General features: G+C 37.4%; 1 protein-coding gene and 1 long non-coding RNA gene across 2 annotated transcripts; one reads left to right on the top strand and one right to left on the bottom strand.

Moving 5' to 3' along the window:
* The first annotated feature begins 1,176 nt into the window (after positions 1-1,176).
* Positions 1,177-15,916, top strand: LOC133607346 (uncharacterized). Its single transcript, XR_009815407.2, has 3 exons — positions 1,177-1,414; positions 5,675-5,796; positions 15,776-15,916. It is a non-coding gene; the product is annotated as an uncharacterized lncRNA (long non-coding RNA).
* On the bottom strand, positions 10,025-18,300 carry crx (cone-rod homeobox). The gene is made up of 3 exons (XM_061963246.1): positions 17,912-18,300; positions 14,191-14,342; positions 10,025-12,142 (listed from the first exon to the last, which is right to left on the bottom strand). Exons 1-3 carry the CDS (start codon positions 18,006-18,008, stop codon positions 11,504-11,506), a joined length of 888 nt encoding a protein of 295 aa, XP_061819230.1. The 5' UTR covers positions 18,009-18,300; the 3' UTR covers positions 10,025-11,503.
* Positions 18,301-18,480: the final 180 nt, after the last annotated feature.

Below are 18,480 nucleotides of genomic sequence, written 5' to 3'. Positions count from 1 at the left end.
TTTGAATCCTATCTCAGCTACAATCGGGCGGAAGGCGGGGTACAACCTGGACAAGTCGGCACCTCATCGCAGGGGCTACCAGTTTGATACACACTTAAATAAATTGCCAGAAATAGCCAATTTGCTCAATTTACCTTTAACTATATGTTATTATTAATAATTAATGATATTTATCTTTGTGGAAACACTGATCATCTTAACGATTTCTCACAATAAATATATATATAGAAACAGATAAATATAAATATGCAACACTTTATTTTTATATTTTCTCTAAGTGCACATTTTTCAAATTGAACATTTTCAAATGATCACTTCTAAGACAGTCTTGTGAAATCACAATATCCCATTTCAACTAGCTAGCCACTAACATTTTTTAACAAATCATGAATTACTTTGCACCATGTTTGTACAAATAATTCATGTAAAATACAAAAGTCAACTCTCAAATTTTTAAATAAATCATGTCACACTTTGAACTGGACACCAAATCTGTTATCTGTTTCTTTGTCAGTTAGTGAAGACAGAGTCTTCAAAATATTTTCTTGGATTTTCAAATTCTATTTGAGTTTTGTCTCTCTTAGAATTAAAAATGTCGAGCAAAGCGAGACCAGCTTGCTAGTAAATAAATACAATTTAAAAATTAGAGGCACCTCACTGGTAAGTGCTGCTATTTGAGCTATTTTTAGAACAGGCCAGCGGGCTACTCATCTGGTCCTTACGGGCTACCTGGTGCCCGCGGGCACCGCGTTGGTGACCCCTGCTGTAAGGTTTATAAACCTATTACATCACATCCTTCTTTTTATGCATCTTTTTTTCTTCATTAACTATGCATGAGGATCAAGTTAGCTTATTCTTTAAAATTGTGCCCAACTGCTTAAACATTTTTCTCTTTTAACAAATACCCAAATAAGTATTCCATACATCCATCCATTTTCTACCGCTTGTCCCTGAAACTATTACAAACTGCTAGTGTAAATAAAACAAATTATGACAATGTTAGTACAAATATCTGTCACCACAACACTCAAACAAACTAACACTAAACCTTTGTTTTGTGTGACTACTCATCCTCTCTGTATTTAGCAGGTATTCTATCTTGTATACCACATCTGGTGTAATTTGAGAATGTTTCAGATTGCCCACAAGTGTTTGTACTAACTATGTGCTCTGCTAAACTTTTGCAATAACTACCTGTGTGTGAATCTGAACCAGTGTTTATGCAAATGTCCGGATCACTGGTGGCAAGAAATAATTTTTCTTTTGTTTTCCACAGATGTTTTGTTCTTCTCCTGTACAGTCTTTCGTCTGGTTTACGGACAATAAACGATCTCGGCTGCTCATGTTCCATAATGACCACAGCTGGCTGCCACATCTCTTCTCTTTGCATCCTTACATTTTCACCTGCCTCCAGGTCAGAGAGTCTCCTAGTTTGCCTGTCAAATTACAAGTTTTAGCTTCTCTTGCTTCCTTCTTATCTGACTTTGTACACAAACAGCTCCCTCTAGTGTAAACAGTGAGGTGGAGGTTGGGAGATTTCCTTTCAGCTGTCAAGATGGTGGCACAAGGGTTTAGTGCTTGTGCCTTACAATACGAAGGTCCTGGGTTCAATCCTCAGGATCGGGGTCTTTCTGTGTGGAGTTTGCATGTTCTCCCCGTGACTGCGTGGGTTCCCTCCGGGTGCTCCGGCTTCCTCCCACCTCCAAAGACATGCACCTGGGGATAGGTTGATTGGCAACACTAAATTCGCCCTAGTGTGTGAATGTGAGTGTGTATGTTGTCTGTCTATCTGTGTTGGCCCTGTGATGAGGTGGCGACTTGTCCAGGGTGTACCCCGCCTACCGCCCGAATGCAGCTGAGATTGGCTCCAGCACCCCCTGCGACCCCAAAAAGGGACAAGCGGTAGAAAAATGGATGGATGGATGTCATCCCATCAGCAGCTGTGCCGTTGATAATCCCACACCTTCCAGTGGTGTGTTGCGATACTCCAGTAGTGAAATGTAGGAGTTGCCGTTACTCTCTGATTTTTTCAGTAGATTTTTGATTGTCTGTACAGTCCTTTTCTACTTGACCATTTGGCTGAGTGTGACAAGTGCTAGATATATTATGTTTGAATTTAAATTTTCCTGCAAAGTCTTTGAACTCAGCACTGGCATACTGAGGACCATTATCTGAGATGACCACATCAGGAACGCCATGCCTTGCAAACATTGATTTCAGAGTGACTATGACGCTGCTACAGGTTGCGTCTCTCAATTTTGCAATTTCTGGGAATTTAGAGAAATAATCCACACACAGTAGCAACTAAGATCCTTTAAAATGAAAGAGATCGGTAAGGGATCGGTAAGAGATCGGTAAGAGATCGATACTGCACTTTTTTCATTTGGCCAACCCTGCAGCGTAATGTCTTTCAGCAACTGCATTTCTGGGACTTCTTCTGAACTTCTGCAGTTTTTCTTCTGATATTCACTTCTAATACCATCTCCAACAGACTTTCTTTCTGCTCATTGAGGAATGCTCGACTCAATGCATCTGCAATATGAAGTTCTTTAACGGGCCACTAGTTGACTTTAAGACTGTATCTTTGTAGTCTAAGTAGCATCCTCTGAAGCCTCGTGGGAGCCTAGTGAAAGGGTTTTTAAAAATACTTTGTGGTCACCCTCAAACAAGACATTTTTTTGATACAAATATTGGTGGAACTTTTCACAGCCATAAACAATAGCAAGCAGCTCTTTCTTAATTTGTGCATACCTGCACTGGCAGTCTGTGAGTGACCTGGGCCTCACAGACTCTCGGTTGTTGATCCTGCAGAATAACTGCTCCTATGCCTTCTGAGCTGGCATCTAATGACAATGTCACAGGTTTGTCCACATACTAAAATTTTAGTGTTGGAGCGTTTGTGACCAGCTGTTAAGGTGCTCAAAACTCCTTTTTTGTGCTTCTTCCCAATGCCAATCAACTTCCTCTTCAAGCAGCTTCTTTAACGGAGCACTGTGCTCTGACAGGTTTGGAATGAACTTTTGGAGATACTAGATCCTCCCCATGAACCTCTGCAGTTCCTGTTTGTTTTGTGGAGCTGGGATTTGTGTCACCAGTCTCACCTTTTCCTCATCAGGTCTCAGTCCATTGGCGCTGAGAGTGTGTCCAGTGTATTTGATTTCATTTGTCCTGATGACACTTTTGTTCTTGTTAAGTTTGAAGTTGCTCCCCTTTGCTTTGTCCAGCAACAACGTCAGCTTGTGATCGTGCTCTTCCACAGTGTCTCCCCAGACAAGCAAGTCATCCATAGCTGCGTTTCCATTGCAGTTTTTCGCAAAAAAAAAAGCAATATTTTAAACATTTTAATAAAGTACATTTGCGACTTGTAGGTGTTTCCATTAAAGGGTGTTTTGCGTCATGAGTCATAATTCTTCTAAAATCTCATCCCACGAGACTCCACTTTAAGGAAGATATTGCAGCCATTGCTCCGTGATGTCAAAAGAAGACGAAGGCAGCGGGTGATCGCTCAAAGGCAACTTCCTTACGACCCCCTTGACACTTGTCTGGACATGTGGCTCTCTCCGAGCCTGCGAGTCGGCCTCTATTACAGAAAAGGGACCCGTTGATGTTGTCTTGTTACTATAGCGGGCTTCGGATTCATTGCCAAAAGCCATATTGAATGTTCAGCGTCATCGTTCAAGATTGCGCAACTCATAATATTTCCGAACTATTCAGTGGAAAAAAACATGTGATACATGCTGTGATACGATGTAGAAATACTGTGAGTCATTAGATAAGAAGTCTCTCCGTCGTTATACGGAGAAATCAGCCGTAATTTGATGCAAGAATCCGTACAAGATCAACAAGTCTGGGTGGAATCGAGAACACAACATCTTCCCTGATGTCTCATACCCAGACTTTGGGAATTACTTAATTTTTCAAACCAGCCACCTTGAAGGCCTTTCAAAAATAATAACAGTCTATAAAGCTATGGCCGTTTTGTTTGTGGATGGGTTTGTGACGTTGATGTTTGTCTTTATAAACTGAGTGGACATCGTGTCGTCAAGCCAGGCTAGAGTAATGCACTCTCAAACTATCTGACTCAAATTTGACACCCTGGAAAATCACGGATAACTAATATAATGTCATCTCAGCCCACTGTTACTGTAAGGCAGAATTGGGGGAATGATGTTCTCATGTCGCTTCAGGTTTATTTTTTTGTATGTGGAGGCTAAAGTCCGGATGGAAGAAGTGAGTACTACTTTTAATCAATACAACTACTATTAAAGTTCTTCGAGAGTAAAAAAATATTCAGTCAAAGGCTGAACACCAGGGAGGGGGTCCAGACTGAGGCCAAGGAAAAAACCCTCATAGTCATAGCACACATAAACAAGTTACATAGAATCAACAAAACTTGCAACAGCATAGGAATGCGATAAAAGCTAGTAATATCTCTCCCACCTCAATTGTGGTAGTTGACAATCGCACACATTGTCGGCATTATTAGTATCACTACTTGAATGATCAGCAACAATGGGCGTAATACAAGCAAAGCCTTCTAATATGGCCAATAGCAATGCATTGTGGGAAATGTATAAAAATCCGAACCCCTCTAATTTAGCCATTTTGAAAGCAGCGCTGCAAGTGTTTACATCCAAACACTTTGTATTTTACTTAAGGAAATCTTTGGCAAGGCATAATCTGTAAGTGCCTAAACCTATTGTGAACTCTACTGCTATTACTTTGGTCATTTTTGTAAAAAAACGTCTTTTTCTCTGCTGTGTCATACGCTAGTAGGCCCATATCTGTTCGGTTTGTTAAAATTGTTTAGTTAAAATGCCATTTTCCGTCTGTACATGAATACAAATACTAAAATATTTCTTGTATCTGTTTTGCAGTTTTACAAAATTGAAACTAAATAGTCCGTAGACAAGAAACCTGTTTTTATTATTTCTTGGGCCATTGCAATTGTTTCAACAGAGGGCAGAATAATTAGGATCAGATAAAAATATACATTAACATGATAGTCATTAAAATGAGGATGCACTCAAAGTTAGTCATCATCATAAAGTTCACTAACAGGAAACATGAAACAGTATGGCGGAAACAGAGAAGCAAGCCGAAAATAACAAGCGTTTATTACAGGGATTCACAAACTTTTTGACTCGGGTACCACATTGGGTTCAAAGAATTTGGCCGGAGGCCAAGCAATCTATTTCGAAATTAACTTTCTAAAAAGTTATATCGATTTGCCAGTTATATCATTAGGTACATCTGACACTCACCGAAAGAACAGATTGGGGCAGTATAGCTCGGTTGGTAGAGCGGTTGGTAAAATGGCCGTGCCAGCAACTTGAGGGTTGCAGGTTCGATCCCCGCTTCCGCCATCCTAGTCACTGCCGTTGTGTCCTTGGGCAAGACACTTTACCCACCTGCTCCCAGTGCCACCCACACTGGTTTAAATGTAACTTAGATATTGAGTTTCACTATGTAAAGCGCTTTGAGTCACTAGAGAAAAGCGCTATATAAATATAATTCACTTCACTTCACTTCACTGGCTGCATTAAAAAAGCTGCTTTTGGCAGAATTGATGTCACTGTATGTTGCACGTCGCTGTTATTATATGCATGCCAAGATTATATAAAAATAATATTTTATTCTTCCTTTTTTTGTGTTTCCCAATTGCCCGAAGCAGAGAGGAGGATCTTTTCTCCAATTTCATCATGAGTCATGGGCCACCAGGGAAAATCTTCCATCTGTCCAGAACCACTACTGGCCAGCAAGTGGCAGTATAGTCTCAGCTTGATGATGAAAATAGTAAGTATATGTTTAGCTATTCTTTTCTTATTAAAAACATTTAGTTCAGGTGTGGAGGAGACATGCTTGACCACTTTATCAACTTCAGCTTATGTACCTTGTCTTGTTGGAAACCTGACAGTTGACTGCTTCAGAGTGTCACAGTATGTTGGAATGGAATCCATGTTTCCCTCACTGAACCGCAGCTTCCCAGCACTCATGCAGTCAGTACCACAATTAACTTGCTATAATCACTTGTGTCATAGTTGTTTAGAGAATATTTTTTTATTGCATATATGATAAATAAAATACCGCTATACAAGCTGTACAATGACTACTCTAATGTTGCTTAATCGTGACGAGTGTACTTTCTTTTGTAAAATACTTTACTCTACATAGTCCTGTCATATTATTGTTGTTATTATATTGCACTATTGCTCGTGAACAGTGTGCCTCTAAAGTCTGGAGTCTGGACGTATATTGATTTAATAACTAATGAATTGATAAGTGGCAAATTAAATACATAATCACTTAAAAGTAATTAAAATTAAATCATTTAAAAAATAAAAGCGCTTAGTAAATAAATGAAAATATTATATTTAATTGTATTAATAAAACAAAAAAAGACATTAAAATAATTAAATACATTGAATGACTAACAAATATGTATTAATTATTTATTTTTCATTAATATTATATACTAAATACATATTTAAATGTATTTTTAATTGGATAACATGTGATTGTGTTGTTGTTATTATTTTGCACTGTTGCGTGCCTACATTGTGTCCCTAACGTGTGGACATACCGTATACACACAACAATCTTAATAGAATGTATAACTCATTAAATAATGCCTTTCTTGAAAAGTATAATTTTAAGCAGATAGCTTAAAACATTTAATAAATAAATAAAATATTACATATGATGAAAAAATGTGATAATGAATATTGTTTTAATTGCATTTTTCAAATGAAGTTATTTATGTAGCATATATTCACTGTATATTATACATTAAATGAATACAAAATGTTTTGTTTTATTTTGATGTTATTATATTATCTACATGGTGTCCCTAATGTTTGGACATACTTTATACAAACAATATACAGTAGGCCCAACATACATTCCTGTATTCCAATTTCATTCAATTGAATTTATAATAAATTCAAAAAATGGGAAATAGTAAACAAAATATTTAATTATTTGGAAAGTAATTGTAATTACATAAAATAAAATAAATAATTACATCATTTGGATATTATATATAATGATACAAATAAAGTGCTTTCGTAAAAAATAAAATCAAAATAATAAAAATAATAATTACCAATTCTCTCGTATGTATTTATATTATACACTATATTGCCAAAAGTATTTGGCCACCCATCCAAATGATCAGAATCAGGTGTCCTAATCACCTGGCCCGGCTACAGGTGTATAAAATCAAGAACTTAGGCATGGAGACTGATTTCTACAAACATTTGTGAAAGAAAGGGTCGCGCTCAGGAGCTCTGTGATTTCCAGCGTGGGACGGATGCCACCTGTGCAACAAATCCAGTCGTGAAATTTCCTCGCTGCTAAATATTCTGGGTTTGGAGGTTGCCAGGAGAACATAACATTTCCGACTGCATTGTGCCGAGTGTGAAATTTGGTGGAGGAGGAATTATGGTGTGGGGTTGTTTTTCAGGAGTTGGGCTTGGTCCCTTAGTTCCACTGAAAGGAACTTTGAATGATCCATGATACCAAAACATATTGGACAATTCCATGCTCCCAACCTTGTGGGAACAGTTTGAAGCGGGCCCCTTTCTCTTCCAACATGACTGTCACCAGTGCACAAAGCAAGGTCCATAAAGACATGGATGACAGAGTCTGGTGTTGATGAACTTGACTGGCCTGCACAGAGTCCTGACCTGAACCCGATAGAACACTTTTGGGATGAATTAGAACGGAGACTGAGAGCAAGGCCTTCTCGACCAACATCAGTGTGTGACCTCACCAATGCGCTTTTGAAGAATTTTACACACTCCGCAACCTTGTGGACAGCCTTCCCAGAAGAGTTGAAGCTGTAATAGCTGCAAAAGGTGGAGCGACATCATATTGAACCCTGTGTGTTAGGAATGGGATGGCACTTCAAGTTCATATGTGAGTCAAGGCAGGTGGCCAAATACTTTTGGCAATATAGTGTATGTATATAACAAAAAAATGCTATGTTTTTTTGTTTTTTTTTATAGTGTCCAGACTTTAGTGACACCCTGTAAAATGTATTATAGTTGAGTGTGACTGCTAACCAGCCAAGAAAGACTAGTAGTAGAAATTGATATGTTAATGCATTTTTGATGATGAAATATTCAAATGAGAACATTTTAAACAGTTTAGGATATTAACTGGGTTTAATAGTGCAAAAGATACATGTTGTTGTTTTTCCAACATGATTCTCTGCTTCTCACACACACACACACACACACGCACACAAAGTTCCTCCTGTTATGCACAGCAGCGTCCCTCCCCCATCACATCTGCTCCTCCTGGGGATTATAGCACAAATGTCTGTCCCTGTGTGGTGGCAGTGGGATTACAAATGTGCTGTGCCCTCTCTGAGAGGTTAACCAATCAGGATGCACAGATGCAGGGATTAACCAATCACACCAAAGGGAGGGAGGGCGGTGGGATTACAGTGTGCGCAGAGTGGGATTAGGTCAGTGTGGAGTGCTTTGGAGTGCTGCCTCTCCACTTCTCTACTTGCAGTTTATCATCAAAGTATTACAAAGCAACAAATAGAAATTGCTTTTATTATTTATATATAACACAAGGTTACATCAAGTATCTGTTTGCAGCTACTCCATATATGTGTCATATTTTAAATGAACAACAGATCAATGCCTTTTAAACAAGTAATATGAAATATTTCCAAACAATTAAAACTGTAAGGATGGATGGAACACATAACAGCACAAACAATGTTCTTGTATGAATTTGATGATTGCGTGGCAGTAATGGGGTCATGCCGGGATTACCAAATTTTACGACTCGCAGTATGGGATTGTTGTAAAGGACTGAAAGTAGACAAACCACTGGGCTTGATATATGGTAAATTAAATGAAAAATGAATGGAAGCATGAGATTGCAGTCAGCTAACATATAAAGCATGCAATCAGAAGAACGGACATTAAAATGGGACATGACGGAAAGCCAAAGATAGACGAGAAGGAAGGAGGCAAAAAAAAATCCCGGCCAAGAAAGGAAGGCGAGGGGGTGACAAGGATGGATGAGAGACAGAAAGAGTGGAGGATAGGGCAATAATCCCAACTAATTCACTTAGGGCATTGCTGAAGGGAGGCTAAGAGGATTGGGACACTACCAGAATGAGATCAACTAAAATAACCAAGACGGACCAAGTGAAGCACCATGCCAGCCTTATGACTAAAGTCCACCTCAATCTGGAAGCGCTTCTATGTCACAAACTGTACGAGCAAGTCTAAACGTTGGGGCCTTTTTTTAAACACATTTAAAGATGGTAAAACCAATCCAATGTTATGCTATAAATATATGCTAAGCTATCTGAACAAAACATGTGTGCTATAGCTGACAAAGCAAATTAGTTTTATACAGCAGAATAAATTGACGTCCCACTAACCTGCGTCAACATAAGCGGTAAAATAACTCTGACAATGATTTGCGCTAATAACGGTAAAATAACGTCGACCATGATTTGCGCTAGTCTTTTTTACGCTGGTGAACAATCTTAAAAATAACATTTGAACCTTTGTTAGTTGAGGAATCTGTGACATAAAATTTGTGGCCCAACATAGGCCCGTTTATGTTGACAAAAGCGCTCGAACAAGTCAGTAAAAAATAGACAGTTCAATCGGCAGAATTTCACCGTAAAAATGCGATAACATTGTGGTTTTTCGTATTTACAGTTATGCGCTGTAAAACAAACGACTGTAGATTAGTTTTTACCGTAAAAAACAGTCAGTTCAATCGCCAGAATTTTACTGTAAAAATAAAAGTGGTCCTGTTTTTCTATTTACAGAAATGCAGAACAGAAAAACAACAATCTGTAGATTCTACAGTTAAAAAACTAACTGCCAGCGCAATCATCAGAATATTACAGTAAAAATAACATTGGTATCGTTGTTCCATTTACAACAGTGCACTGTAAAAACAACTATTAATTTTTACAGTAAAAAAAAACAACCTGCCAGCTCACTTGGCAGAATTTTATTGTCAAAATAAAAGTGGTATGTTTCACCATTTTACAAAGCACTGTAAAAACGACCCGTAAATTTTATGGTGAAAAAAAATAACGGCAGCTCATTCGCAAAAATTTTACCATAAAAATAACAGTGGTATTGTTTTTCAATCTACAAAACAAAAACAAAAATAAAGCCGTACATTTTATGATTAAAATAAACTGTCAGCTCAGTCGCCAGAATTGAACTACAAAAATAGAAGTGTTACCGTTTTTCAATGTATAGTAATTTGGTGTAGATACTACTGTAGATTGAGGTTTTGTTAACTTAAAATCTATAGATAACATTTAAAAAAAAATGTAAGTCAATTTAAAAGGGCCCTTTTTAGTGACAAAAAGAACACGTGGGACCTAGACTCCATGTGTTGGTCGACTTTCATAGAAAAGACCACTTTGGGTCTCAGATTTTATGTCAGCAAAAATGGTCGACCGCTTCTATAAGGCTCTATCTAAAATCTCCGATATAAAAACTCCGATACAAGCAGTCTGTTCTGTTCCCGCTATCGTCTCTTCAGGTTGTCTTTAATTTGAGAGCCTTTTAAGAGTCCTAACTTCAAAACAGTGTAAAACTGAACATACACAAAAAAAAGTTTGTCATGTATGTACCTTACATGAGATTCAAAAAAACTTCTCAGTGACATTTCAGCATAAGAGAAATGTCTTTAGCTCGACGCTAATTTACATTGACTATACTGTACTATATGCTACTAATTAGCATTGGCGATTGTACATTGTACACTTTCAACAAAAGACAAGACTGGTAAATTCAGCTTAATGGCAAAAACTACTTCCTGACTACGGCAACACACCTAGGACAAACTGAAATGAGTGCATATCGTACTTGCAAATGAGACTCAGAAGTGTAAATACAACTAATTAGTAGCATTTACAGTCCATTTTAGACTATCTGAATAAAACCAGCATGCAGTTGCAACATACCACCTGATCGAGCCTTTTCTAATGTTCCACACTACAAAATAAGTAAAACGTATGTATCATTTGTGCTGATATTGTATCGGATCGATATCAGTATTTGGTTGAACATGTTGCGCTGTATCTAATATTTTGTCTATCAGCACATAACCACTCCGAGTGTACTGTACGGTTTAAAATCTCCGAAGGATTATCAGTGCACAAACGTGTCCAGAATAAATGGCTTTAATATGACACACAGCTAAAACAGAAGGTCCGCTACATGCTAACACTGGCTGTACTGAACACAAACGCTTAAGAACATCAAGCAAATGACATCAAACCAAAGAAATAAGTCAAAATAAATAAAATAGCATAGAGCTGTGTCTCTATGTGCAGTCTTTTTCTACAAACTCTTGAAAGGCGTTTGTTGTCCAAATGTATTCAGGTGAACGTCTCCTCTAAAATGGCGGCCTTTTAAAGTAACATCAAACTCATACAAACAAGAAAGCCGCACGCCTGGCAACTAACAATATACGCATGCCAAGAGGCGTAGCTTCTCTAGAGGACCTGGAACTTCCAGGAGTTTTGGTCCTTATGGTCCAGGCAGTCCATTGTGGTGAAGCCCAGTTTCCAGGCCTGCTGGTCCTTGTAGTCCAGGCAGTCAACAGAGGTGAAGCCCAAGGAGGAGGCGGTGCTATAGCCCTGTGAAGAAAGTGAGGCCGGTGACTGGCTGAGGGAGCCCCCCATGGAGGGCACGGTGATGGGGCTGAGGGCGCCCCCGGTCCCCGACAACTGCGAGTGCATGGGGGACAGGTAGGCGCTGCAGTCCAGACCCGTGAAGTAAGAAGTGGTGCTGGCGTAGCCTTGGCTGTAGGCGGACGGCTGGCCGTAGCTCATGGGGTATGGTGAGGGCCTCTGCATGCAGGGGGCGGTGGAGGAGGCCAGGGGATCAGGGAGGGGCGAGATGGCCGGGCTCCAGATGGACACGGCCGTGTTTCCGCCACCGGAACCCTGGGCCAGGCTGGGGCCTACCTGGACCGGCGAGGGGCTGAATGAGCCGGACGGGTTGGGGACGGGATCTGGGATGGTGGGCTCCTGCACCGGCGAGGCCTTCTTCTTGGGGGGGCGGGGTTTGGACTGGCCATTGCTCTGCTGCTGCTGCTGGCGGCATTTGGCACGGCGGTTTTTGAACCACACCTGGACGCACAAATAGGACCGTCATATAAATATTGTTATTCCTTGTACGTTAATCATTTGTACTTCAAGCCATGCTCTGTATATGTTGAAATGTGAAATGAGGAGCGTGATCCAGACTTCCCAGACCTAATAGCTGACAGTTAAACTATTTAGAAACATGACATACTAAAAAATGGTATTGTATTTTACATGATATAAGAAAACAATATAAATTACAATCTTTATTGTTTTTACGGCGATTAAGTTTGTAAATATAAGTAAAAAGTAAATATTCATAACTTCATAACTAAAACTTAATAAGAAAATAATATCTATATCATATATTTATATTTATTTTTTGTCCCAGACCCACATAGGCAAAAATGAATATTCTATACAGTCATGAAAAATTAAATATTTAAAACTTAATACATATACTTACTTATATTAATGAATATTTATTCATTTTAGTATATTTTGATTTATATATGTAACTATTTGTAATTATAATTGTTTTTTTTTTAGCATTTAGTTGTAATAATGTGTGTAATAATTCATTATTTTATTTATTATCAAATTATTAAATACTCATGAATCAACTGGTATTACAAATTAGACTAGCATGGTATTTAATTGTAATAATTTGTTTATTAAATCATTATTTTATCTATTGTTGAATGATTGAATGATTATGAATCAACTAGTATTATAAATTAGACTAGCAGTGTCCCTAATGTTTGGACATGTAGGCAAAAATGCATATATGATTACGAAAAAATTTAAAAATGTTAATGTAATAAATAAACACAAAACACACAATAAATATTATTTAAAAAATATTTCTTCTTTTAAGTCTATATTACTGATTTCAATATATTTAGTTTTGTGCAGTTTTGTACTTATTATTGTTTATCCTTTAATGATTTACTGTAATCATTTGTATAATAATTAATTATTTAATTTATTATCAAATTAATAATTAACTATGATTAGTACTGTGTTTAATTAGACTATCATTGTTCCCAATGTCTGAACACATAAGCAAAAATGCATACTCTATACAAATATTTAAAAACATGCATAAAACACACAAAAAATTGAATATTTCCTCTTTTCTGTTTATTTTACTAATTTTACTCTACAGTATTTTGATTTGTGTAGTTAAATATGATTTGCAACACTTCCCATCCAAACTGATGGAGCTTGACAGGTGCTGCAAAAAGGAATGGGCAAAACTGCCCAAAGATAGGTGTACCAAGCTTGTAGCATCATATTCAAAAAGGCTTGAGGCTGTAATTGCTGCCAAAAGTGCATCAACAAAGTATTGAGCAAAGGGTCTGAATACATACGAATATGTACGTGTTTTTTAGATTTAATTTTTAATACATTTACAAAAATGTCTACATTTCAGTTTTTTTCTATCAAAATTGGGGTACTGAGTGCACAATAATGAGAAATAAAATGCACTTTTTTGATTTTAGCAAATGGTTTCAATGAAACAAAAAGTGATACATTTAAAAGGGGTCCGAATACTTTCCGTACCCACTGATAATGACAACATAAATACATATTTTACAAGTATTTATCAGATTTAATTGTATTCAGTAGATGAAAACATGTTTTTTGTTTTTTTGGGGGGTGGGGGGATATTAATACTAGACCATTATTATTACCATTTTTTAAAATGGTTTTATTATTTGATTATTTTCACCATTGATAAAAAAAATACTATAATTATTACAGCAAAATCAAAATATGCACGGGGTATTTTTTTTTAAATAAGAGTTTTTGCTCTTTGTTTCTCCATTCTTGCTGTTTTATTTATTCATTGTAATTATACTATTGGAATATTTAGATTATTAGACTTTATGTTCAGACGTCTTCGCATAGATTGATCATCACTAAATTGAAAATAGTATTGGATCTGGATTATTAGTGTACAAAGTGTTTTCATTTAATGTTTGTAGCCTTCAATATGCCGCGGGCCGACATAAAACAAGCTGTGAGCCACAGATAGCCCCCCGGGCCACAATTTGGCCACACTTCCTGTCACCTATATTTCCATATACCTGCACACGTGACTCTGGCAAGTTGATCTTGAGCGCTACTTCCTCCCTCATGAAGATGTCTGGGTAGCGGGTCTTCGAAAACAGAGCCTCCAGGATGTCCAGTTGTGTTCTGGTGAAGGTGGTCCGCTCCCTCCGCTGCTTTCTCGGTGTGGCTGCAGAGTAAAAAAATAAAATAAAATACAACTTTGGGGTACACAAAGAATGACCAAAAGTCCCCCCGCAGGAAAGATGTTATTGAAAGTATACACTTTGTTGTCGGAAGCAGAAACAATTAAGACAGTTGGAAATAACCTGGTGACTTTGCTTTGGGGGACTATTTGCTCTTTATACACAAATATTCTACCCAAGGTGTCAGAGAGAGAGAGAGAGTGAAAGAGATAGGGGTGGGGGAGAGAGAGAAAGAGAGAGAGAGACCAAGTGAAAACCTTTGCTAGTTCAAGTTTAGTTTGCAGAGTCAAATTCTGATTATTTGTCCTGGGGGGTTGCCAAACACCTCACAGTGTTTGTTTCAGAACAAGTCAAGTGACGAAGTTGTGGGGAGAAGGTTTTGTCTCGCTTTCATGCCAAGCCATCTGAATGTCTTGAAAATTAGCCTGAGGAGGTAGAAATTAGGGAGAGGAGGAAAAAATACACATCTAATTTACGATTTGACGTATAATAATCTGAGCCACTTAATCATTCCTTTCAAATAAGTAAAGTAAATTAGTATGTCATTCAATAAATAACACATTTGTTAAGAGATTATAATTTTTAAACCATTTTTGCTGGGTTTTTTCTATCTAAGGCCAGTAAGAAAAATTAGCTGCTGGCCATAAATACTGTGCTAGTTGTGCTTTGAACACTCCTGCAATACCACTATAGAGATGACAAGACTGGCTTAGGCGTGGAGGTGTCCAAACTGAAATCATAAATAAATACTATAATTAAATTTATAAAATATTACAATAAGTACAAACGAGACGGAGGGCATCACAAGGCTAAAACCAGTCCAATATACTGAGAAAAACTTAATGTCGGCTTTGGGTTTTCACATCAACGGTTTAATGTTGTGTCTTTATATTATGGTTATAGTTTAGGTTCATTTCGAACATGCATACTGTACAGGTACAATATGACACATTACATACAGTATTTCAAGTTTATCAATACAACATGTCCAAAAAGGAGTAGGAAGAAGCAAAGCTTATTTAATGATATACCCATTTTCCATTTCATAATAATTACTAGACACATTTGTCCACTTCCTGTTGTCATTTGTTCACACTTTAAATCCATAATTATAAATAACAATGTTCTCATTAAATAGTTAAATAAGTTGTAGTTCACATAATGAGATGATTAAGATTGTAATTTTAAAGAAATGTAACACTGTTAGTAAATAAAGTGTACTTTTGTAGTTATTTCCCCATATTTCTTTACAATAACTCAGATACGGTAACACTCGCGAGCAGTAGAGAATATGGAGTGATTTTTGGTACAGAACATACAGTATTTAGATTTATTCTGAAAGTACATCTTGCCACCTTATGTTGAAATTTCCAGTTCATTTTCCATCCATCCATTTTCTACCGCTTGTCCCTTTCAGGGTCGTGGGGGGTGCTGGAGCCTATCTCAGCTGCATTCAGGTGGAATGTGGGGTACACCCTGGACAAGTCGCCACCTCATCGCAGGGCCTCTAGTTAATTGTATCATCTATTATTGTACCTATTAAATTGGTTTATTTTACTCTATTACTGTCTACTCTGCCTATTTGCACTTTTGATAGTCTGTTTTTGTCAAACCATCTCTTTAATATGTTCATTTATTCTGTTATTAGTTATATTAGCGTCTGTGTGTTCTCTCTTACAAAAAGAAACACAGTTACTTTGTCTGCAAATAATACTAACTTAAAGTATTGTGTAACTTTACAAATGTTTATATACAGATTGAACAAATTTGGTCCCAGTATTGATCCCTGGGGTACACCACAAGATATATTTAGCATTGTATATGTGTGTTTGCCTAGCTTCACATTTTGCTTACTGTTGGTTATGTTGCTTCTTAATCAATTCAATACCAGTTCTCTGATGAATTTTAGGTTTTTTTCGGGACATTTTTTGTAGTAATTTAGGGCCATAAAAAAATAACTGTATACCATAAATGGCCCCCGCGCTGTGCTTTGAGCACTTAGGTGCAACTGGGAGCAAGGTGGGTGAAGTGTCTTGATTAAGATGGCGGAATTGGAGGATGGAATTAAACCTGCAACCCTTAAATTTCTGGCACGGCCGCCCTACCAGTCGAGCCACGCCAATTACCTAGCTTAGGCGTAGAGGTCACCATAAATTATAAAATATATTTCTGATAAATATAAATAAATGAAAGTGAATAAATAAATACAAAATTGATAAAATATTGATAAAATACAAGAATAATTACTGAAAACGTCCAAAGATGGGGGGGGGGGGGGGGGGGGGGGGGTGATATATATTTTTTGCAAAAAATAAAAAAAGACGCCTGAAACCAATTCGACAAGTTAACTTTTTCTCTTCACATTATAAAGCTCTTTTTTCGCCTATTGTTGCTGTTTTATTTTGTAGTATTCTGGAGCCATAAAAAAACTGTGGGCCGTGCATGCCTTCCAGAGCTGTGCTTTGAACAACCCCTGCTTTACCAATATAACAATCACAAGATTCGCTTGAGCATAAAGGTCATCATAAATAAATTTAAAAAATACTTAAATAAATATATTTATAAACATATTAAACATATAAATAAATATGAATATAAAATAAATATTATAATTAAATTGATAAAACACTGTAATAATAAATACAGAAAAATCTAAAGATGCCAGGGGCATTTTGACAAAAGACAAAAAACTAAGCAATTTAACTTTTTCTCTTTATATTTTGAATTGTGGCTCTATTTTCCCCCCAATTTTTGTGTTTTTGTGTTTATTAAAATTGTTTACTAAATGCAGAAAATACTTTTAATTTCGAAATGTATGTCTAAAAAAAAACCAAAAAACATTTCAACAGCTTAACTTGTTCTCCTTACATTTTGGATTTCTATACTGATTTTTCCCCAACGTTTACATTTACTTTTTAAAAAAAAAAAATTGTGGCCCGGGGGGCCGCTTCCAGCATGCAGATAGTTTTCTAAAAAGACTATTTAAAACAAACAACAACTTACAAAGACAAATACAAGAGTAAACAGTGAAAAATATGAAAATGGCCCTTGCATACATTGATTTTTATAGTCTGTAGCCCCAGTTTTGACACCCCAGATATAGCTCTATGTCTATAGAAATGTAAACATCCACTTAAGTCACATAAGAAATTATAATGTATTACGTACAGCAATAACATTTTGTATACTTCAATTGGGTATTCAAATATCCTAAAACCAATGCAGTATGGTTGCAAGTTATAAATATATTTAAAGGGGGTAAAAACAGCCTGCATGTCATCTCTGTGTTATCAGCATCAACTTACATTACGCACGTTTGCACCTTTTTAGTAACTCTATTTTTAGAATATGAACATTAAAAAGTTATCTCAAAACAACTTATTGTCTGTTTAAACATGAGTCACTAGTGTAATTTCTAAAAAGTGTAAATACATTTAAATAAGTATATTTAGGGACAGTGGTGCGTGCCAGCCTCTTTTTTTTACCCGCTAAAGTTACGCAAAAATATTTCAAACAAACAAACGAATGGGGAAAAAAATGGAGTTATACTTACAAGGATAAGCAACAGTGGTGTGCAGCATATCCATGCCAGGGCCGGGCAAATTTAAGCCGTTCATGGTGTAATGCGGTTGTTTGATGTAGGACATCATCGTGGCTGCAAACTTTGAGGTCCTCTCTTGTGTGCGGGATGACAGCCGAGGACCCTCAGCCGAGACGCCAGGAAGGAGTGGATTCCCCCTTGGGACAACTCACAAAAACTGCAAAAAAACCAACACTTATTTTGCTCTGCTCGGAGCAAGATGGCGCGCCGAGCATCACCCAAAAATTCTTCTTCTTCGTCCTCAAGTGTGTAGAAGATGTCAGGTAGGCGAATGAGGCCCCCGGGTGCCTTCACGCCGTGCACAGGACGCTCCACTGTGGTCCCCCGGCGCGCTCGGGCTGCTAATTAGAGGAAAGCAAACGGTAGCTCTGGTAAGCCCCGCCCACTGATACACGCGCACGTTACGTCACGCAACAGTTTGGCGGGCACATGGTCGGAACTCATCAGTACTTCACCATCAGTGTGGACATGTTTACAGCCAAGCAACCAATGAAGTGTATTTCGAACATGTATACAATTTC

Source organism: Nerophis lumbriciformis, linkage group LG09 (genome assembly GCF_033978685.3).
Source record: "Nerophis lumbriciformis linkage group LG09, RoL_Nlum_v2.1, whole genome shotgun sequence".
Lineage (NCBI taxonomy): Eukaryota > Metazoa > Chordata > Actinopteri > Syngnathiformes > Syngnathidae > Nerophis > Nerophis lumbriciformis.
The sequence above is the reverse complement of the archived record's forward strand: the minus strand, read 5'-3'. Positions and strand labels throughout refer to the sequence as shown.